This window comes from Aplidium turbinatum, chromosome 9, assembly GCF_918807975.1.
Source record: "Aplidium turbinatum chromosome 9, kaAplTurb1.1, whole genome shotgun sequence".
In the NCBI taxonomy this organism is placed as follows: Eukaryota; Metazoa; Chordata; class Ascidiacea; order Aplousobranchia; family Polyclinidae; genus Aplidium; species Aplidium turbinatum.
Genome location: NC_137480.1, coordinates 20,710,210 through 20,733,706, shown reverse-complemented (window position 1 = coordinate 20,733,706; position 23,497 = coordinate 20,710,210). Strand labels below are relative to the sequence as shown.

The following is a 23,497-nucleotide window of genomic DNA, read 5'->3' as shown; positions in this document are numbered from 1 at the left end:
TGCCCAGAGAAACAACAGCAAGTGCGGGTGGCTGGAGTCGAACATGCAGGCTCTCGACTGCGAGCCCAACGCGCTAACCAATAAAAAAACAACTGAACTGAACTGAAAAGTGGTGAACGAAATACGAAGTGATGGAAGGTGTTTGCTATCAACGTTATGGAAAACGACATCAAGGACAAAAAGACTTGCAGAAAATAACTGTTGTAGAATGAAATGTATTTGAATAGTCGATGGATGGTACAAAATTTAGAGATAGCAGAAAATTTCGTAGACATCTCGAAGCTTTTCTATTAATTGCCGTATTGTAAACATTTGTTTTTTTTTAGATAAAATATAGGTTTTTTCAAATTTGTGGATGGGAGCACTGCATACAGTACATGGATTGTGGAAACCATTGTTGTTATCCCTGCTGAGTTGACTACTGGTAGTATCTAAAACCTAATTGAAATTAAAACAGTGGAGTTTTAGATCTTTGATTAAGATGGTTGCACATTTTGCGGCAGCAGCATTCACTTTGTATATCATGTATGTTTCTAAGCCCGGAACAAGTAAGTCAGTGTAACATTTCAGTAGGCCTATGAGTAGAAACCAGGGATAATAGAAGTAGGGGATTGCTCACTCAAAAAGAAGGTGGACAACTGGAGGGTCATAGTGTTATGACAAAATTTGGTGCAACTACAGCTTGAGGTCTAGCGCCATACGTGACATACTCAGGCGCAGCGTATGTGATCTGGCTGCATGTGTATGATACAAAGTGTGTATTGCCAAAACAAATGTATGAAAATATGTGATATCATGTTTATGTAATACTATACTAGTTATAATAATGCAGCGATAGATTTCACGCTACAGTGGTAACAGTAGTTACCCTCACACTGCAATAGCAAGGTTCTGCCGATATTCTAGCATCCCAAACCTTGCGCAAAATATAGCATTTCATTTGATAAAAATGAATTTACGTAAAAGCAAACAAAACCTTTTGCAGTTTTTCCAATTTTTAAATTTTACAGTGACCCTCCAGCTGTCCATATCGCAAGACAAATCAATAAAGCGAGTCGTCCCGGTATTCCACTGTCCCTGGTAGAAACTTTTTCTTGATTTTGTTAAACTGCACTTGCAGGTACAATATCCAAAGTTACCGTACTTGTTTTAACTACAGTAAGGGAACGTTCAAATATTACGTAACACTTTTTTTTCCGAATTTTTGACCCCCCCTCTCCCATGTAACGCCAACATAACACATTTTTCAATCCCCCCTCCCCCATGTAACGCTTTTTCACTACGAATTCAGCACAAAAAACTACCATTCCATACTCGAAAGCGTTACGTAACGTTTTGCTTGAACCCCCTCCCTCGCGATGTGACGCTAACGTAATGCTTTGCATAAACCCCCCCTCCCCCTCGAAGGCGTTACGTAATATTTGAACGTTCCCTAAAAGAAAATAATACCTTTTGTAATAATGATAGAATTCGGCAATATGTTAAGGTGACGTACTGTTTAAGGACAGGATCTATAACCTTTGTATATACAGTTGCCTAGTAAAATCAAGGTCCTGGAAGGCCATACCTGTACCCATTTTCCACTCACTATTCTCTTGATTGTAAAAACAGAGTGAAACTGTTCACCAGGCATTTGATAAATAAAGGCAGTGGCTATTTGACCAGCGCCGGTCTTTGAATCTGAAACACTATTTGACCGGTCATGACGTCACTATATAGGCATTTTTTTCTTTTTCAAAGCAAAAGACGAGAAGAGTGCCTATAAGTTCTAAATTCGGCAGTTACGTTCAACTAATTCGGTGGCACGTAGGATAAGTCTCCGGCTGGTGCTGCAGAGGGAATGAGTTCGATACTACGCGGAAGCGTTCTTTTATTTTTAATTTTTAACTAAATTTTGACCCGAATTGACTCAATCGTTAGGCTGCTGCATTTTTGTGGTTAATTTTTAATTTGAGTAGCCTACAGCCCAATTTTTTATGTCTTTTCAACTATGAGTACCGTATTTTACGGACCATAAGGCGCACTTTAAATCCTTTTTTTTCCTCATAAATTGATCGTGCGCCTTATGGTCCGGTGCGCCTAATGTATGGATCAAGTGCGGTAGTGCTGTATTGCCTACACTCAAAACCAGTACCGATACTACTATTATATATGGTCCGGTGCGCCTTATGGTCCGGTGTGCCTTATGTATGAACAATAGGGTGTTGCAGGCGCCCCGACCCTCTCGGATTTTGCTTACCTTTTTTGTTGTACTGTGTTTAGCTCAGTAGATCACAAATATAAAGTTTCATAAATTTTCATCGACGTTTACCTCCACCGCCGAGGCCATTTTGAGGCCCACTTTTTGAAATTTTTTATGTATTTTGCCACTAGAGGGCAGTGTATAAGTTTTGCAATATTGGGGGTACATTTAAAAGATGCTCTATGATGTTCTGAATTGTTTAAAAAAAAAATTGGAGAAATGGGATAAGTATATCCTAAAATATTCAAGTTTTGTCACTAATTTTTGCACAATACTGCCCCTAGTGGTAAAAAGAAAAGTTAAAATATCTTGAAAACTACTCATCATATTGTTATGAAACTTGCATGCACCCCCCCATTTTCATGGGTAAGGAGTTTGATTTCAGCAATATTTTTGCAAAATATTACCACTAGAGGGCGGTAGTTCTAATTTTGAACTATTTTCCTGTGAAAAGGCGATATTGTTGCATTTCTTGAACTGTGCTTCTGAAGAATACAATTTCATGGTTTATGCACAACAAAATTTATTCAATTGTAAAGAAACTGCATGCATGCATGTACTATATCAATAAATCCAAACAGGCAATGTGAGTCTTAGTTAACACAATTTCCGCAAAGGCAGTTGTGCATCTTCATTGTGTTGATAAATGACGTTTTCTAAGATTTGGTATCTTCGATTCTCCTCCACCACTTGAATATAGTTTTGCAGATTTTTTTCTTGTTTTGCTAGATGAAGAAAGTCGGATACCACTTTTACCCCTCTCTCTGCTGAATCTTTACAGACTTTGAGTGCACTTATGATACCATTAGCAGAAGCATAGCCATCATCTATTTCCCACTTTTTTGGGTGTTTGACAAGAAAAGTTGTTGAAATGTGCAAAAGTTCAAATAACATTTTGCTGCTGGCATTTGCATAGGAGCACAATGACAGTGAGTTACCATTAACAATGTCTGGCAGCTCTGGCTTACCGTATCCATTTACCGTATCCATTACCAAACCTGTTTGTAACCTGGCCATGGAAACTTGCATTTAAACGCAGCAGAGTTCCAGCCAAAGCTTCCTTTTCATCAATAGTGACTTGTTTGTCCTATAGAACTAAGGGGATCAGCTCCCCAGTTACATACCATGTGTGCCTACCTAAAGCTTTTAAAGCAGCAAGACTGATAATTTTGTCTACTGCAGCATAGCTTTTGATGTCACTTACCAGTTGCAAATCTTCTCGGGGTGCTGATGCAGCAATTGGACAGTTGAACCACCATCCATTAAATACAAAACTGCAAAGGTCAACAAATCACTCTATGTTTTGTATTTGTGACTTGGAAATGATTCCTTGCGGTAGAAAGTCTTGCAGCATTACTATCTCATAGCAATAGAGCTGCTTTCCCATCCACCTTGCTCGATGGACAGCAGAGAGAAATGCATGCAGCAGAGAAATGGCCTTAAAAAAAAGAAAAATTTAAAACAACAACACCCAAAAACTTTTTTCAAGCCATCTCTTTGCTGCATGAATTTTTTTTTGAAATAAAGCTAGACAAACCACTTCTCTGCCTAGCATGCAGAAAACATATTGGAGAAGTTATACTTTCTCATGTGTGGGAAGCCCTGTAAGTCGAAACGTCAAGATCTTCAGGCATTGAACTATTTGAAAGATTCCGGAACAAAGGATTCAATGCAACCCCACATGCTGCAGCTGTACTGCACACCAAAAATCCTCAAGAGTTGGGAGAATTTGTAACAACTCAAAGCAGAAAAGTGTAAGCACATAAAGTTTGAGAGAGATATGCAAAATTATCAGAGGGGTGATTACAAAGAACTTTTAGACCTGATGACGGTGTAGATTGGAATCAACAGTGGACAGTACAACTTCATGAAATGTGGTACAGTCCATCGAGCAAGGTGGATGGGAAAGCAGCTCTATTGCTATAAGATAGTTATGCTGTAAGACTTTCTACCGCAAGGAATCATTTTCAAGTCACAAATACAAAAATTAGAGTGATTTGTTGACCTAAATGTGCTTTTGTATTAATTTAATGGATGGTGGTTCAACTGTCCAATTGCTGCATCAGCACCCCGAGAAGATTTGCAACTGGTAGGTAATATCAAAAGCTATGATGCAGTAATGGATACGGTAAATGGATACGGTAATGGATATGGTAAGCCAGAGCTGCCAGACATTGTTAATGGTAACTCACTGTCATTGTGCTCCTATGCAAATGCCAGCAGCAAAATGTTATTTGAACTTTTGCACATTTCAACAACTTTTCTTGTCAAACACCCAAAAAAGTGGGAAATAGATGATGGCTATGCTTCTGCTAATGGTATCATAAGTGCACTCAAAGTCTGTAAAGATTCAGCAGAGAGAGGGGTAAAAGTGGTATCCGACTTTCTGCATGTAGCAAAACAAGAAAAAAATCCGCAAAACTATATTCAAGCGGTGGAGGAGGATTGAAGAAAGATACCAAATCTTAGAAAACGTCATTTATCAACACAAAACTGCCTTTGCGGAAATTGTGTTAACAAAGACTCACATTGCCTGTTTGGATTTATTGATATAGTATATACAGGTAGTTTCTTTACAATTGAATAAATTTTGTTGTGCATAAGCCATGAAATTGTATTCTTCAGAAGCACAGCTCAAGAAATGCAACAATATCGCCTTTTCACAGGAAAATAGTTCAAAATTAGAACTACCGCCCTCTAGTGGTAATATTTTGCAAAAATATTGCTAAAATCAAACTCCTTACCCATGAAAATGGGGGAGTGCATGCAAGTTCCATAACAATATGATGAGTAGTTTTCAAGATATTTTAATTTTTCTTTTCACCACTAGGGGCAGTATTGTGCAAAAAATGAGTGACAAAACTTGAATATTTTAGGATATACTTATCCCATTTCTCCAATTTTTTTTTTAAACAATTCAGAACATCATAGGGCATCCTTTAAATATACCCCAATATTGCAAAACTTATACACTGCCCTCTAGTGGCAAAATACATGAAAATTTTTAAAAAGTGGGCCTCAAAATGGCCTCGGCGGTGGAGGTAAACGTCGATGAAAATTTATGAAACTTCATATTTGTGGTCTACTGATCTAAACACAGTACCACAAAAAAGGTAAGCATGGTGAAACCAAGATTTAAATTTCATGGGGCGCCTGCAAAACCCTAATGAACAAAAAACTGATCAAAGCAATTTATTGACAGTGCGCCTTATAGTCGGGTACGCCTTATCAGGCCTCGAAATTCGTTTTTGTTAACGGCGGACAAACGTGTCCGGTCTGAGCAGCTATCTCGGCGGACAAATTAAGTCTCACGGCGGACACACGAGTTTTAGCGTCGATCGTCATGCTTAATCAGTTTATCTTGATAATTCTTTGCCATTTGAGAAAACCAACGATGTGCGTTTGAAGAGTCAAAGCGCCGTGTAGCTGCTTAATATGCCGCATATCTGATTAACTTCCACCGAACGAGGTTGTGTAGCTTCTTGCGTCACAATGCTCTGGACACGAGTCCGAAAACTTCTACACTAAAGCTACTATTTTCTGCTGTGCAAAGTTTCACTAGGATTTTTTCTTTAGGTTTATTTGTGCGTGTCATGTGAGCGAAAGTGAATTTTCCCTGACCTTTTTTAACTTACTGTAATACCAAAACTTAACAAATTTTGCTGCATCTTGCTGTAATAGCCTACTCGTATAATCTAATTTTGTAACCAACCTTGGCTTATCAATATTACTCGGAGATCAAAGCCAGACATTGTGACGTAAAGACTTGAACTAAGTTGCGCGTGATTGCTGTAGAAAAATCGTACCGTACTCCTATTGATTCTTAACGAAGAATTCACCTTTGTTACATTGATTCGATGTCATCAATCGTTGAAGCAACTTAAAAATCGAAAGTTTTCCTGCTTGAATGGAAGCTAAGGGATACAGTATTCACATTTTCTAGATGCGCGCTAGAATGCGCGGGAAATTATATTCTCGCAAGTCGCAACAATTGTTCGACATTCGTGCTATGCAATGACGATTTGTATCGCTAGTTCCTGTGTTATTTCTCGGCGGACAAATATGACCGATCTAAATGGTACTTCCCGCGGACATCACATGCTGTGATGGCGGACATGACCGCCGTGAATTTCGAGGCCTGCCTTATGGTCCGTAAAATACGGTAATAAAGTTAGAGTTTTTAATTTTCTGGAATTTGAGAATTTCTCTGGGTAATTTTCTGTTTGTCATAAGAGGATGTGACCGTGTTTGCCGAACGACGCATTACATTTTTGTGTCGTTCGGCAAACACGGTCACATCCTCTTATGACGAACGGCATTAATATCTGTGATTATAGTAGTAAAATAGTAGCAGATAGCCCTCAGAGCATAGGCTTTGAAAATGCAAAAAAGGGAATTTCTCAAAATGTCACGACTTTCTTGTTTTCGACTGTCGATATACTAATTTGCAACTACCAACGTAAACTGCATCCACTTCACAAATTAAAAAATAGGAAGTGGCTACACTTACGGCCGTTTCATGCCTTAAATGCCCGTAAATACAGCCGTTTCATGCCTTTTTTTTATGTCGCTTTTACTGCGCATGCGCGCTGTTGCTGCGTATTTTTTTCTTTTTTCACCTTCTTTTTCCAAGTAAAACACATGAAAAAACGTGCATATATAAGTTCTAAATTCAACTTCTTTTACCAAGTGAATCTGTGGCTCGTGTGATCTTTGCCTAGCTCGCACTCGATAGGTATGAGTTCGATACCACCAATGGTGTTTTTTTTTTTAAACTAAATTCTAACCCGATGTGACTCAATCGTGAGGCTACGCATTTTTATGGCCGTATTTAGTTCTGACCATCACAGCGAAAAACAGTATATGACAAACATAGCAGAGGTCTAGAAAAAGGTAGAAGCGACAAAACGTGGACGTTATAGCGTGCATGATACCAAAGCAGGACAATCAGTTTGACATATGGCACGGGCAAAGTTGTTAATGCTGTGCGAATTAATTCTTCCAAGTGTTCATTTGTCAAGGTTGCACGATATTTTGATTTTACAAAGTTATAAATTTTTATAAAAATGAATAAGTAAATTCTGGTGCTACTTATAAGCTTCAACTAATCGCTGCTTAGCGACTTTATGAAACTCTCAATTGTTGCTAACTGAACGCAAAATAAGCTAGGAGAGGCAAAATGTTGCTTTTGCGACGTCACAACTCTATTGTTTAACAATGGCTACAGTAAAAGAGAGACTCCATTTTGATCCTTGTATGGTATTGGGTGCAAATTAGATTTTGAAGAAAGTGTAAGTCACAAATTTTAAATTTTACCAACCGATTTTCGCGCCCCTATCAATGTAAGCCATGCCTGCCATACCCTAGGTAATGTAGGTATGCCACTGCTCGGTTGACAGCGCGAGATAACATATTTATAATGTATACCGGTAATCTTAATTTTTTTGTAATATTACAATTCAACACAAGAGCCACAAAATTTATGTTGACGAGCCGCAGTTTGCCCACCGTTGGTTAAGACTATAGAACATTTTAAAGGTCCTTGAAAAAAATGGTTGAAAATTAGTATATGTATACAATATGTACATGGACTACACTTGTAGATTTATTTTTTTAGCAATGCATCCAAGTGAACACAGTTTGGAATGTTAGTCAGTTCCAACAGCGGACATTGCATGATTAAAGCATTTCTCCCCATTGAATTGCCACGGTTCAATTCTTGTGACAAACTAATATGTGCAACACAAACTAATGTTACCACGAAGTCCATGGTTATCTTTCCAATATGATACTTTGGCACACAATGCTCTCTGATGATTGAAACAGTGCGCTTTTTTAAGAATTAGTAGTTTTCCATGTTTTTTTAGGTGAATGCCAATGGTAGAAGGCAATATTTTGTAATACGGCAACTACACTTGACACAAATGGATCATACTTCTTCGCAGGCTGTATAAGGATAGTTATACTAGTTAATTTATGAATCATGATTTTTGTTTTCAACAAGTAGTCAAGCACGAGTCTAGGCTACACAAAAATTGTGCAATGAAGTGTTTTTTATTTAATATCCGATTTTAATTATGATATAGGATAGAAATACGATGTAACTAATGCTGATTATTATGGATGTTTATGAGAAATTGGTGATTTTATTTAATAGTTTAACATTATAGAATGTAACTCAAGGCACACCTAGGCTTATATACTGTGTGTACTGTACAGGTATTGGAAATTCCATTAAATTAAGATTATATTAGGTGCAGTACAGTATTGAATTTGATATACTACTTAGGGAACGTTCAAATATTACGTAACGCCTTCGAGGGGGAGGGGGGGGTTTATGCAAAGCGTTACGTTAGCGTCACATTGGGGGGGAGGGGGTTCAAGCAAAACGTTATGTAACGCTTTCGAGTACGGAATGGTAGTTTTTTGTGCTGAATTCGTACTGAAAAAGCGTTACATGGGGGAGGGGGGGATTGAAAAAAGCGTTACATGGGGGAGGGGGGGGGTCAAAAATTCGGAAAAAAAGCGTTACGTAATATTTGAACGTTCCCTTACAGGTCATTTATTTTATAGATTGCTCAAGCTGACTGCAAAAATTTGTTGGAACATCTGTCTAGTTTAGCGATTTTTTAGGCCTATGTTTGTTTTTAATTTCATAATATGTGGAATGTGTCGTAAAGAAATAACTGTCTTGCAGGCTGCAGCGAGCTTGATGTGTCTGCAATGGTGCATTCTAATTATTAACACTTTTTCATGTGATACTGTATATACTTTTATTTTTGCATTTCTCAAATGCTGGCATTGGCACAACATGAACAAGCTAACCTCTCAGTGTCCCCAGGCTACTTTATTTAGAATCGATTTCACTCTAATAATGGCAAATTCAGCTTATTCTAAATAAAATATTCCATGTGATATGTCATTTAATAGTTAATAATAATATTAAAAACAATAATAGATCTATTTCCACAATTTATTAAAGAGTTATTACAATTTTTTTCGTATAGGTTTGTTTTCCTGGCACCCAACATTGATGTCACTCGCTTTCAGTTTTCTGATGGTGGAAGCCTTACTTGTGTTCAGTCCTGAAAGCAGTTTATTTCTAAAATCATTAAGGAAAACAAGGGTTTGTACCGTAATTGCTTAGTTCGTGTTTAAATTTCGAATATTGGTGCCACAACATTGCTATGTCTGGAAGTGTTATGAATATTGAATTGATATTGTGTACACCAGTATTATTTTATTGCTTGTGTTGCGCTGCAATAAAATATTGCATTTACATTGTATAAAAAGAAGTTTTTGTTCAAACCTATTGTGCAATCATGTTATTGATTTGAAATTAAAATCAACACTAGTATTCATACAAAGTTATGTTATTGTAATGTTGATGTTATTATCTTGATGTTATTGTTATTTTACATAATGTTTGCAATTTTTTTCCAACTACTAAAGATATGTATAAATAAATTACAGTATATTCAAACTGTATGAGCACTGTTTCGTTATGGTGTTTTAGGTTACTCTAAAAACGTCTATTATAAGAAGCTTTCTCAGTCCGAGGATAAAGATTCAATCAATCAAATGCCAAGCACGCTGATCCTGAATCATTTCCTTCATGCACAAACACAACCAGGAGCTTAAACTAGCATTGCGTGCTGTTAACATGAGTTGCCTTTTAACAATGGTATGTTTTTCAGGTTCGTATTCACTGGATCTTGCAAGCCTGTGCAATTGTTTCAGCTTTACTGGGATTTTCGGCCATTGTTTTGAACAAGATTCGAAATGATAAAGACCATTTTGTGACGTGGCATGGAACGTTTGGTGTCGTCACTGTTGTGTACATGGTTGCTCAAGCGTCTTTTGCCGTACTTTTGCTTTATCCTCAATTTGCTCAGAAATGGACGTATATGCAACTGAAAGTTTACCACGCTACATTTGGCCTTCTAGGCTTTACCTTGGCCTGCACAACCATCATACTTGCTTTATTTTCAACTTTCATGCTTTCGACCACCGAGGGGTTCTTATGGGGTTTATGTTTTTTCTGCCCAGCGTGGTGCGCTCTCGTTATTATGAAACAAGTCACCAAAGCTTATTTGCCCATAACAAGACCGAGGGCTTACAACCCCCCACTACGAAAAAAACGCAAAAAGTGATATTTTTGCCATATAATACTAGTTTAAAAAATTAATTGCCTCATAGGGTTTTGTACCGCAGCGCCAATCCCATATTTACCATGTTCTTGAATACGGGAGAAAACGATGAATAAATAGTTGAAAAAGGTTTTAAAGTTTATTGCTCGTTTACGGAATGGGTAATAAAGCCATTACTGCGTCTGCATCCGTTGCATTTGGGTAGCCTTTATTCTAAACACGCACTGTGATCATTTTAAGGTTTGATTTCGAGCTCGCCAGCCCAATTTATTTTTGATTCTAGTTAATTCTTACATGAAACGATGAAAAAATGACATTGTTGCCTTTGAAGTCACCTTTTGGTGATTCATTTTCGAAAGTTTTCATTCTATCATTGCGAAATTTGCAACGCAACTTGGCATGTTGCAGTGATGTTTAAAATAGGAGTCAGCACGTGGTCCCTGTGGAACTCCATGTGCATTGCAGGAAGTCGTGATCAGGTTTATTTGTATTTTTTGGCAATAAACGAGTAAAATTTACATGAAGTGGTTACACTGTTCATTTAGAATCAGCAATAGTCGATTTGGGGTATCTAGACATCCAACCTGCACTAAAATCGTTACCAAGCTTTCAGAGCTGAGATTTTACCGTAGTTCATTGCGTATCACAAAATTGTTATAATGAAATCTACATAGGCTTAGTAAAAGAATGTAACATCCAAAAACTAGACACAAAAGTGTTTGTCGATCATGCTGGAGATGTGTGAATGACACAACAATCTCTTTCTAACGACAAGTTGGACAAAAGTTGATTCATTTTCCGGCAAACAACATCGCTGGAATAATTCCCCGTAAAATTAAAGTTATAAAATAACTCGATGGCAGAAGATTCTTGCTATGAGATAAGGCTACATAAATCACCACAGAGGATCAACATGACATTAGCTTCACTTGGTATGACTAACATGTGTACAAGAGCAACCACGTTGTCAAACTGTACTTTTGGCATTTTCAAGTAAACTGCACTTACAAGTGTAATAAGGTCGTGTTTTCATAGTAACATATAGCCAGCTCATGTGACGACACTTTTCATAGTAACTCGCACTCCAACAAAAGGCACCAGAAGTCTCAAAAGCCAAACTCTGTACAATAAATTGCCTTTCAAGGCGGATCAGCATTTGAAAGAAGTTATTACCGTAACTAACTTTAACCACTCTTCTCTATCTAAATAGCCAAATCGCAGCCCCAAGTTGTGATAAGTATCAGATACGGCAGAAATCAATTCCCAGAAAATTACCTATTTTATAATCGAGACTTAATCGAAAACATATCGAGTTAAAGTTTTAATATGGTTAAAAGATCTCAATGTTCATTGCGTTAAATCTCGGTTAAAACATGCGTGGTTAATACTAATGTCTTTTCTGTGCTAGAGAGTCAAAGGTGCCAGGCAACAAGGGTGAGCTATGTGGAGAGTAAGATGAACGTCATATGGTTAATTAAAAAGCCACTCGAGTCGTGGAAAATAGATGTGACACTCCACTACGGTTAAACATCGTTTTGTTTGCAAGCAGAGTTGGGCTAGGCAAAAATTTCACATTTTATGAGAATAAGAAAAATCATCTTCCTCAAACTGCAACTAAACGTTGTGCGCAGTTTTCTCTGACGTACCATGCAACGTAATTTGACGAAGTAGCGTAACACACGAAAGATTGGATTCTTAGTTCACATTCGTTTTAAAAAGGGGCCTTTTATGAGCCATGCTAACAGCAGGTACCGTTTAAAAAATTCTGTTCTGGTACTTCTTTATCAATAAGGTCATAAATAAGCTGAACTGTCCGAATTTGACGCATCAGTGTTAGCGAGCAGACAGCTAAAAGTACTTATTGCCCAACGACAACGCATCTCTAAAATTGAAATTTCAACGTTAAGTTATTGCAATTAGTCGCAGGCACCCAAAAATATGACAATCAACATTGCAAGACATCAAATGATAAAACCAGAACACTTTCGTCTATGGCTTCATTGTTTATGAATTTTTCGTAAAGTTACACCGTTAGAGGGCGCGTCACCCTGGCCTCCAAGCTTCGACTTTTTGTCCTCGGTTTCTTCTTCAGACTCAGAAGCCTCAGTGTCACTGCGCACGTCATCAGTCTAAATGAAACATAGATGTTCGTTAAGTTTGATCCTATGTTTGTGCTGCTAACCCACGTCTGCTTGAAATAAGATAGCTTAAAGGGCGGGGAAACCCAAATTAACTTTTTGCAAGTTTTTTGTTTCAGCGTGATGTCATTGTGTACAACATGCGTTTTAGCAAAAAAAAAAATCCAAATTTTGTTGCCCTCGTCTCGCTAAGGCCGCTTTTGTTTGATACCCGTTTGCGAGGACTCGCGCGCATCAAGCTGTGATGCTGTTCGCTGTGACGTCACAAGGTACATATAATTGTGGCCAAAAGTTTAAGACCAGACTTGATTTATGACCATTTTTGCATTACTTCAAAATACTGCATCATATATTGTTTCAGTTGCATCATCTTATATCTGATGCAGTATTTTGAATTTTTTTGTTGCTAAAACGCATGTTGTACACAATGACATCACGCTGAAACAAAAAACTCGCAAAGTTAATTTGGGTTTCCCCGCCCTTTAACAGCTGACCCGATGGCTCAGTTGATAACTACCCTGATAGATTGGCGGATGGTAATGTGCGCGAACGGGCTACTTCTCCTTTATTTATTTCTTCTAAGTTTTTACGCTATGCCACTAAAAAGAAACTATCGTGCAACTTTTGTTTTATTTCTTCCTTTTTTTCCAACTTTGTGACAAACAAAGAAAACGACCAACTTTATCTCGACCAAACTAAAAACTAATAAATTTTTGCTCAACGTAGTCAAAAAATGAAACGTGTAACTTACAAAAAATGTGAGCTCATCTGAAGGCAAGCGTGAGACTAATTTAGTTTCTCGCGCGGGCTTGCGGTGATCGAAGCCAAACGTCACAGTAAGATCACGCAAAAATGGTTTAAGTCTCGGGTGTTTGTGCTTGAGCAGCACACTTCAAAGTCACCTCTCCAACCTCCATTCAGCGGCATTGAGTCATCATCATCTATTTTGCTTCTAAGAAAAGAAGCCTGGTCTTCATCCCGAAACATCAGTGTCGACCAGTTGTCTGCAGCGACTCCTCCATCTCTATTGTTGGCATTTTCAGGTTTCTTTTTGTCATATCATCTTTCAAGGCGTCATAACACGTTTTCTTTAGTCTTCCTTATCTCATTTTTTCTGTCACTATCTTACTCCAAACTCGCTTTGAAAATTGTTCTCATTCATTTGTTTAGGATGTCCATTGTCCAACCTATCTCAGACGATGACCACGCAAGTACTCTTCACTATTTTTAACATCAGTCCGCTTTCTCAAGACATCATTTATATTTTTGTCGAGAAGTGTCTTATCACACGAACCATCCTCAATTATGTCGTCTTCATTCGCCTAATATCTGCCCTCTTCATTGCTCAGTATTCACTGCTATACCACATCACGCTTCCTTCTTACGTCTTGTACAACCTTCCTTTCAATCTTAGAGAAACCATTTTGCCGTGCCTGACATTTCTTTAAACTTTTTCCAACCCGCACGTAGCCCGGATCCATAACATTGACTGCCAATACCTCATCTGTACATATTTTATTCTTGTTCTCGATGCTTTTCGTTTTATTCAGCGGCATTGAGTGAACGAAATAATGTACAAGCAACAACAAGCGTCAACTTAACTTTATCGGTGTTGGTGGCTGGGCCAGTGGACTTAAAGTAAAATATTTCGTAGTAATTAAAAGGGTTTTAGTAGTCCCTCCAAATTACGAAAACTGTTGTTCTCTCATATTTGACGTACATGGACGTCATGCTTTAATATGTCAATTATTAATTAAACAAGAACATATGCTGCCAGTCGTTTAAAAAGCTAAGGTCTAAGTCCACTCACACTGCGGTTCTGCAATCAAGACTGTTAACAGGCTTAATGTTGTAATTTATTGATTTGTAGCATTTTCGTACGATGTGAATTTCGAACAGACGAACCATAAAGTTGTATAAAGTAAGCTAACCATGCCATCCTTATAACCTACAGAACGATATTCTTCGAAAACGATAAAGCTGAAACATATCGTAAAAGATATTACAAATACAATTAGGCATATTTCGTGTGTTGAACTCAACGACAAATAAATTCTTTGAACAAATGAACTCACCTTTCCTTTATTCTTTAAAAGCTTGATAAAACCTGTCACTATGAAGGAGCACCAGTATATGTGTAATAACTGCAAAATGGCAAGCCACACGCAGAATATGTACCACGATGGAAAAGGTCCAACCACATCAAATGCGTCAAAATATATTGTATGAAGGACCCTGAAAAAGAAAAACTTTTTATTGATATTCGGACATGATACGTTCAGTTTGTTTTTTATATGCCCAACATAGCAAAGGTATAAAAAGGTAGAAGCGACAAAACCCGGACGTTATAAGGTGCATGATACCAAAGCAGGCAATTAATGTAAAACATGGCACGGTCGCCGCATGTTATGTTGCGCAGTACTCATATCGGCAGTCGACTAGAGGTAACGACCTTTTCACTTACCTTGCCTCATCTGACATAATCTGTCTTTCTGCATTGATTAAAACTCCGCAGGCGTTGAATCAATGTAAAAAGATCAAATGTTGCCAACTGAAACAGCAAGGGAGAAAAGTCGCACCAAATGCCGTTTCTCCTCAGACAAAAATTAGCTATATTCACTATTCAGCCTCAGCCAGTATACAGCACACGTAGCATATGACCACATAATAAACCTTTGTATCCTAAAATATGGATGGCATGGTGAAGTAAGAAGTCAACGAAGCATGTCAAATACCAATCAGCGAGCCGCATCAAAAGGGAGTGCAAAAGTAATGGCGAAGAGAATTTCAAGTTTTTTAGAAGCACAAGTCTTTCTGCTTTTGATGAAATCTCTCTGTTTTCAATGCTTCCACAGCAACCTTCTAACTTTGCTGACAAAGCTTCCACAACAACTATAAATCCACATTGTTTACGCAATTTGAGCCTATAGACATCAGACAATTGCAAATTAAGGGAGTTGGTTCATCACGCCATACACCAGCGACATGCTGTATTGAAACTTTCTATGTATGGAATGTACATTGACAGCACAAAGAAATAAGACAATTAAGACATTCTTTCACCATAACCCCCCTCAAAAACAATGTTTATGCATTTGCTCAGTAGTCAGTAATCAAGAAAAGTAAACTCCACATAGCTACGCAATGTAACTCATTTGCCTGATCACGCCATAATGGCATGGATCGTGGCCGCGGCATGAATACGTTTTAACAGTGCTAACAGCAATTCAATGATTGATTGGAAGTGCAGTTACAATGGTTTAACATTTACAATACTGCTGTGCAAGCAAAATCGATGTTTAAATAAACGAAGCAAACTATATTTCTCGTCGATACCCAGACAGCAAACCCAGTCGTTTTTTTACATTGATTTTCAGTGCAAAAAAACGACTGCTTTGTTTGGGATGCCTGAACTTCCCACCACCCTAACTTAAGCTGTGCACACTGCACATGCATTCAACACAATTTTAATATAATGTGTTTTAAAAGTACTGATACTGCAAGTGGTCCAAAGGCCATTGCAAATCAGGATATGGTCGCTCACATGATGACTCAAGTTAAACATAATGCATCAATGCCACAACATCATACGTCTAGCAAAGTTAATCTTGTTACATTGATTCAGCGGCTGCAAACCCCGATATAATATAAAAAGGGTGGATTTAGCTCGCTGGGTAATTATCATACATCAATGTGCTCTCACCAAAATGGAAAATATACCAATCTTGCGAGAATGAAACTCAATGCAAAAGCAATGAGGCCAAAGGTTCCCAAAACTTCTCGTTGAGTATATTTCGCTATCTTGGAACTCTGTAGAAAACAATAAGCAACAATTAGATTCAACAAAAATAAATCCAGCTTCAGTTATCGCTGGCGAAATGATCAAAGTGCATTTGGGTCTCACCGATTTACTTTCCAATCGTTTAAGATGGCTGAGAATGTATATCTAGTGCGTTAAGTAAATAGCAGAGTAGGCGGTAAATTATCATTTTTTTTTAAATTTATATTTCCAATATGCTTTCTTGTATTCCCATCAGAAATAAGATTCTGTGCAGAGTTTTCGACTCGGCAACGAAGGGGTAAGGTATGGCCAAAATAAACAATTGACATCTCCTTTAATTAAAACAGATCAGAATCGCACTTCCGGCTTCCGCCCAAATCCTTCATAAAAAGCAGGTATGGTAGCCTATCCCCAGACAACAAAATCCGTCATTATGATATCGTTGAATCAATGTAGAAATGACGAATTTGCTGTGCTGAGATTATTACCGTGAAGTAACTAAAAGCAATAAGAAAGCACTAGTTCGACTATTGAAAGAAAAAACATGATTTAATGTCAATTCAAGCTATTTTAAAATCAAATTAAAGCTGGACAAACTGTTCCTGTTATCTTACAACCACATGTAAACTGGTGCAACTTCGAACTGAGCGAAGTAACGCCGTGATTTCTAATCCAACATCGTGGAGGACTTTAGAAAAAGTTCATATCGACCTTGCAGTGCCCGTTAATTGCTTCAAATTAATTATATGATTTATTTTTATTTACTTTCTCTTCACTTTGTTTATTGTTTCATTGCCCAAAGACTTTACCGATCTCATCAAGAGCTTCAAACAAAATTTTCAGTAAAAGTGGGTCGTAGCTGAAAAAAGTTGGGAAACACTGGCGTTTACTTAATTACCTAATGTTTAATCGAGTTACTAGATTCACTAGTAAGATATTCTATCTAAACGACCCTGCGATTTCTCTTCTAAATGAATAGAAGCATCATCAAAACGAAACTTTAGAGAACGTCCGCAACGAAACGTTCATCGCCGAAACGAGCCATTATGGAAAGAAACCGCCTACCTGGCGTGTGCCTAAATTTTATGAACAGTGAATTGACAACCAAGGATTGACTACTTACCTCTAAAAAGATGTCTGAAAAATCATGAAGTAGCATAATTAGCATTCCAACGTTGAGCATGTTGATCGAGTATGAAAACGCAATGAGAAAGATCGTTGCCACGTGATGCATGAACATCACCCAAAAGTCCTGCGGAAAAGAGAGAAAGAACTTTATTTGTCAATCCGGTTGACACAAATTGGCGCTTCCGAATGTAAAAATGACGGATTTTGCTGTTTGGGATAGTACAGGAAGCTTACATCTGCACAAAGCTTACATCACAATATCACACAATTGACAAACTGAGAGAAACGGTAAAGTACGTTCAGTATTGAACAATTCAAACTGATTAGCCAGGAACAGCGAAAGACCATTTGGTCGTCCAGTTAGCTACTCCGATAAGATATAAAAAGTTCGAAGAATGACTCAAAAATGGCATTCTAAAAATCAATAATTCAAACTGAAATTGCGGTAAGTTCCGCGGTCGGTATATCTCATCTCGGTCGAGCCTCAGGACCGGGTGGCATGGGGAAATGCCATCAGACAAAGTAAGACATTCGTTAGCGTCCAACCTTCATAATACGGGCAACAAGAGACGCTAAATCAAAAAGTTATAGATAGACTCAAGACACAGTTAGATATAATAATTTATGCTCTTTTAAAATGGTATTATTAGGTCCTAATTAATTAAACTTAGCTATATAAACATTTTAACTTTAACGACACTTAAATGTTTTTCTCATTACATTATATTTATTATTACGTACCATACTAGATAACAAAATCCAAGCCTTTTTACGTTAAGTCAACGTGAGCAGTAACAAAATCATGTAAAAAAAGGGATTTTGCAAACGTTTAAAAACTGGTGATATGAAAAAATTTACATTGTCGGCAGACTACATACATCATCATCATCATGTTCCTTCTTCGTATAGACTACATAATACATGTAAGTTGAAATGCCATCTGAATAGTTAAGATTTGTAAACTTTGAATTGAAATTATAATAATAACAATAACAGCGTAATAATATTTTGCATGATTACCTTTCTCTTTATATCAAAAAATTGTGATATCGTACAAGAGGCATAAAATGCAAGCTCAGTTTGATAGTACCAATAATTGAGCGGTTTGAGAGGCTGGCCGTCGGGATAACCCTCCCAGCAGGTGCGCATCTTTGTTGGGCACTCACTCTGGAAGGTTGTTATCAGCCCATATATAAAGACAATCGTATAAAATAGAAATCTCCATCTGAAATCATATAAGTAATTGTTAGTAGCGGGTCGATAACGAGATTGATAGAGAATACAATTTCCACTTGTTGTAAAATACGTTGTTGTCCGTGATTTATTAAATGTCCAATTGGTGAGCTATTCTTGAACTGCGTTGGTCAAGCACATGCCCAGAGAGTCAAACCATTGTTTCTTGATCTTGCTATTTTTGCATTCATAATCGATCGCTTAACCCAGGGATTACCAAACTTTTTTCTCTGAGGGCCGGATTGCTGCGAGATTAACAATTGCGGGCCGGATACAAATTGCGAAAAGATATACAACTATTTAGAATTTCCATTGACTTGAATTGAGCACAATAAATAACAAAGTCAGCAGTGGAATAGCAAAGTTGTGATGAAAATCGAAAGGTTGCTGGTTATCCCCTGCTGTAATACGCTATAGGGCATCGTGCTCTTGAAAAATCATTACATCTTTCCAAATTTGGCCTAGGCTGTCCCCATTTGTGGTGGCCTAATGATAAAAACAGGACACCAACATGTAGGCTGCCTGGTGGAAAAATGTACAAATTCAACATACAACAACGAATTGCAAGAACGAACAATTTTAACAAAGAAGTCTCTATTACACAAAAAAGCAAAGCCAAAGACGGTTGCTAATGCCAAGGGAAGCACATGTACAGAATTGTAGTGCAGCTGTAATTTCCGCAGCACGTGGCGGGCCGGATGAAATCAGTTCATGGGCCGGTACCGGACCACGGGCCGTAGTTTGGTAACCCCTGGGCCCTGACTTAACCGAATGCTATTGGAGAAAAAGTATTGAACTGCACTGTCTTCAGTATGAGTTTAGTATTCAGCAGATAAAACTATGGCAACAAATATTAAAGTGCTATGTCTGTGCTACTAAAGGAAAAGTTTGCTTTTAAATCTTTATACTCAGACTAACAAGGCCTTTGACAGGTTGTTCTTGGCATTTTGCATACTTGCAGAAGCAGAGGCTTTGAACCACTGAAACAGGGCCGTTGTAACGGTCCAGGAGTGACCGCAGTCCAAGAGTTACCAATGTTGCCAAATATAATTAATTATTTTTATGAAAATAATTGAAATTTCTACTGCTCTAAAAGGTACATTGACAAATTTAGGCATTAATTAATCTTAAATGAAAAGGTATGCATTAGTTTGAGAGTAATTACTCAATTAAACTTAGTTGTAAAACTTTTGTTTTGTATCATATTGCTTTCGGAAGCGCCGGGCAGCTCTGGTTATTTGTGGTCTGACATCAAATCTACAGTGCCATGCTGAAGCAGCACGGTAACTTTTTTGAATTTTTTTAAAAAAATTGTTGGGTACCGTAGCCTAATTATCATTGCCGCTTTTACATTGTTTTAACTACGCTAAACGTTAAAATAATACCCTAACCCCAACCCTCTAACCCTAACCTCTAACCCCGACCCCTAAAACGGCAATGATAATTAGGCTACGGTACCTCATAATTTAAAAAAAAATTAAAAAAATCGCCGAATAGGGAACTCGCCGAAAAGGGCTCTCGCCGAATAGGGCACTAGCCAAATCGGACTCGCCGAAACGGGCCATTCCGGTTTTCCTGACCAGCACACCGATGTGTATAATAATTATCATCAGCACTCGGTAGGATAAAACTCACACAGTCTCTGAAAACTTTGTCAACTTGGATGGTCTATTAAGATCTCTTTTTCTATGAAACCACCTTAGCACTTGTTTCTCTTTCCAATCCAGCTGCTTGCAAAGTCCTGAAAAAGAAAAGAATGCAAATAATTTACCATTATCTACTCACAAGAACAATCAGGACAAGGAATTGAACGTCTTGTTCTGTGCAGACAGTTAGTTGCCTGCCAAATAGGTGTGCACACTGTGGCGTCAGGATATTTAGGTGCAGCACCCAGTCATTTAGGTGCTACCCTGTGTCAACTTACACTCATTATCATTTACTAAAAATGTTTGCTGATGTGACAGTTCTCTCCGCTATGTTACAAAGTGAAATTGCATTCCATATTTAAACTTTGGTAGAGAGTTCGTGTCACAATCAATGTGCAAGGCCTCGCAACGGGCTGCTTTGTATCTTGACCGAACAAGCTGTTTTGATTGTGGAATTCTTGAGCGATATGTTATTATCGGTTACTGTCCTGTAGTGACCTCTGATTGCAAAATCTTTACTATGTGACGTATTTCTAGAACATTCTACCATACGTGAAAATCTGGAAGCTTCTTTAATTTGCTTGTTTACGTGTAGTGCAACTTGAAAGAACAATGAGTTCTTATGATGTAACATTATGTAACCTTCTCGAAGTTACTAGACCGAACAACCTGCTATAAATAGTGGTGTAATTTGCGTAATTATTATGAGCTGTAGATTGTTGTTGTAGTAGCCTAGTTGGTAATAGGTGCAGAGATTATTGTTGAGAGTTGAAGTAATTGAATACAAGTAGATGAGAGTTGGTGCTGATATAAATTGTGATCGAAATTAGAGTTACATGAGAAGCTGTGAGTGAACTTCGTTAAAGTCCTTCAAGAATTTTCATTATCATTTCACTAGTAGAAGTATCCGACCATTTAATTGACTGCTTTTTGGTGATATCTCATTAAACTACATCATTAATCCTTTCCAAGTCTCTTTCCTGGTAAGAGATAGAAGGAAATCATGACAGTTTGCTTTGTTGTACCACAGGCATACAACATGCGGACAGGCATACAACATGCGGTACTCTAACTTTCTCAGAGAAATTCAATTCATGCTTTAATTAAGCTAATGACATTGCCCATCATATGTAATAATTCAATGCGTAAATACAGTGGCGTACGCAAAGAATGTGAAAGTTTATATTGCAACAACAGATAGCCTAGGCTACTTTAAAGCTTGGTCAGACTATGTAGTATTAGGCTACACTTGATCAAAAATATCAAATCATATTGAAGGCCCGCTCCAACAATAACAAAATTCTGCATACGCCACTGATTGCACTTTCAACATGCGTGGTTCACTGGGTTGAATAAGCCAATTACGTCGTCCACGTAAAACATTGTATGCGAGACGTCAAGAGTGTTGTATAATATCATATTGTTTGTTTTAAATACAAAATCTATCAAAATGAGTAACTTAGCTGTTGCAAACTAACACAATTATGATATTGTATATATACAATGTAACTTGCTGGTTATAATTAGCAAATGGACTTTCTTTCTTAGCAGTATGACTATATTTACAGTACACGACATCTGGGCGAGCCCATCTGAGCGAAGCCCTCTTGGGCGAGACCATGTGGGCGACGACCGAAGTGGGCAATGGTAGCGAAAGTTTAGCCATTCGGAACAGTGGTACCTATATAATTTATCTAGTTGATTTGCAGTGTCACGGTTTATCATGAAGCTTAAGAGAAACCTCTCAGAAAAGAGACAAACAAAGACCTCCCAAGATGAATGGCTAAAAAGTGGTTGACGTCAGTTATGAACACTCCCTTAGAACCGTTATCGAAACTTATCAGTCGCAATACCGATGCTGATAGTGCATTTTGTTGAAACATTTTTGGTATAAGCGGCAGACAGCAGAATCATCTGGCAACCACTGCAAAGTTCTGATTCCGTGTGACTTGTTGTACTAACCACACGCAAATCAGTAGCTATTATTGCTGTAGCAGCGATGTGTTTTTACTAATGTAGCACCATCTCTGGTTACATTTATGACATAAAGTACAATTTTCTACTTCAGCTCAAAATTCTGAGCCACCCTAGTTTATAGGCCTACATAATACATAAACATACTGTTCTATAAAAAATAAAAATTTTGTTAATACAATTTTCAGTAATGTACTACAAAACAGATATACTAACCTTGTAACCTTTCCCCTTCAGGATGCTTGGTAATAGAGTGATAAACTTTTTCCAAAACAATATTAGACGATGGTGGCTTGTTTGGCAAATCAGATATGTTTAACTTCTTTCCAATCGGTCGAGCAACAAGTCTGTTATGAATAAAATTTTGCTTAAGTGAACTGTTGCATACCAGAACATTTACACACAAAAAACACTAAAAATAAATAAACCTACCATACTAACCTTTCTATTAACAGCCTAATTCCATAAAGAAGGAGAGAATAAGGAATTACTATCCAAAGATCAGTTGCTTGTGCAAATGTTACTTCTTCGGTATTACGAAGGTCAGCCCAAGTAATATTATGAGGAAGCCAAAACCTTTCATTCCAAAACCAAGCCAAAAATGCAGATACAGCCATGTCAAAATATTATACTACTGCAGCAAGTCTTTACAATGTATTGACTTGACAAAAATAGCATAAACTGATAGCTAATCAAAACTTTTAATGTAGTCCATTCAAACCTAGTTAATGCAAATCAGGTAAATAGTACTGCACCTGCACCACAACATAAATAAGTAAAGCATTGCTTAAACTTCAAAATATAGACCTACCAAAAATGGTTCCCACTCATACGTGTGGTATCACAGACTGCAAAGATTGAAGAGTTGTGAAAGAACCAAATTGTTGAACCCATTAGTATGCTAGGCTATTCTAATTAGCAAGCATGAATTTGTGTTCACATTGATTCAACTTTTTTGCTGCAATGGTCTCAAACTGAAATTGAGCTTCACTTAAAACAGATTCATAAGCCCTCCGAGTCTGCTCTCTTGTTTTTGTGCAATTGTTTTGTTTGTCTGTTGTATGTAGTAGACCAATATTTTTTTGCATTGTTGTTTTGCACACCAAAAATACTCTCCGGCTCTACCGTCTGAGCCTAGAAGTGTTGTACCAAAAAAAAAACAACCCATGACTATGACTCCCTCAATAAAAGCAGAGATGATGAAA

At 37.6% G+C, this 23,497-nt stretch overlaps 2 protein-coding genes across 2 annotated transcripts; one reads left to right on the top strand and one right to left on the bottom strand.

Moving 5' to 3' along the window:
• Positions 1–385: 385 nt before the first annotated feature.
• Positions 386–10,705, top strand: LOC145777042 (transmembrane reductase CYB561D2-like). The gene is made up of 3 exons (XM_082588314.1): positions 386–548; positions 9,250–9,368; positions 9,940–10,705. Exons 1-3 carry the CDS (start codon positions 482–484, stop codon positions 10,393–10,395), a joined length of 642 nt encoding a protein of 213 aa, XP_082444440.1. The 5' UTR covers positions 386–481; the 3' UTR covers positions 10,396–10,705.
• Positions 10,706–11,352: 647 nt separating this feature from the next.
• Positions 11,353–23,041, bottom strand: LOC145777041 (ceramide synthase 6-like). Its single transcript, XM_082588313.1, has 8 exons — positions 22,734–23,041; positions 22,509–22,639; positions 20,308–20,413; positions 18,460–18,664; positions 17,435–17,563; positions 16,234–16,340; positions 14,606–14,765; positions 11,353–12,521 (listed from the first exon to the last, which is right to left on the bottom strand). Exons 1-8 carry the CDS (start codon positions 22,907–22,909, stop codon positions 12,390–12,392), a joined length of 1,146 nt encoding a protein of 381 aa, XP_082444439.1. The 5' UTR covers positions 22,910–23,041; the 3' UTR covers positions 11,353–12,389.
• Positions 23,042–23,497: the final 456 nt, after the last annotated feature.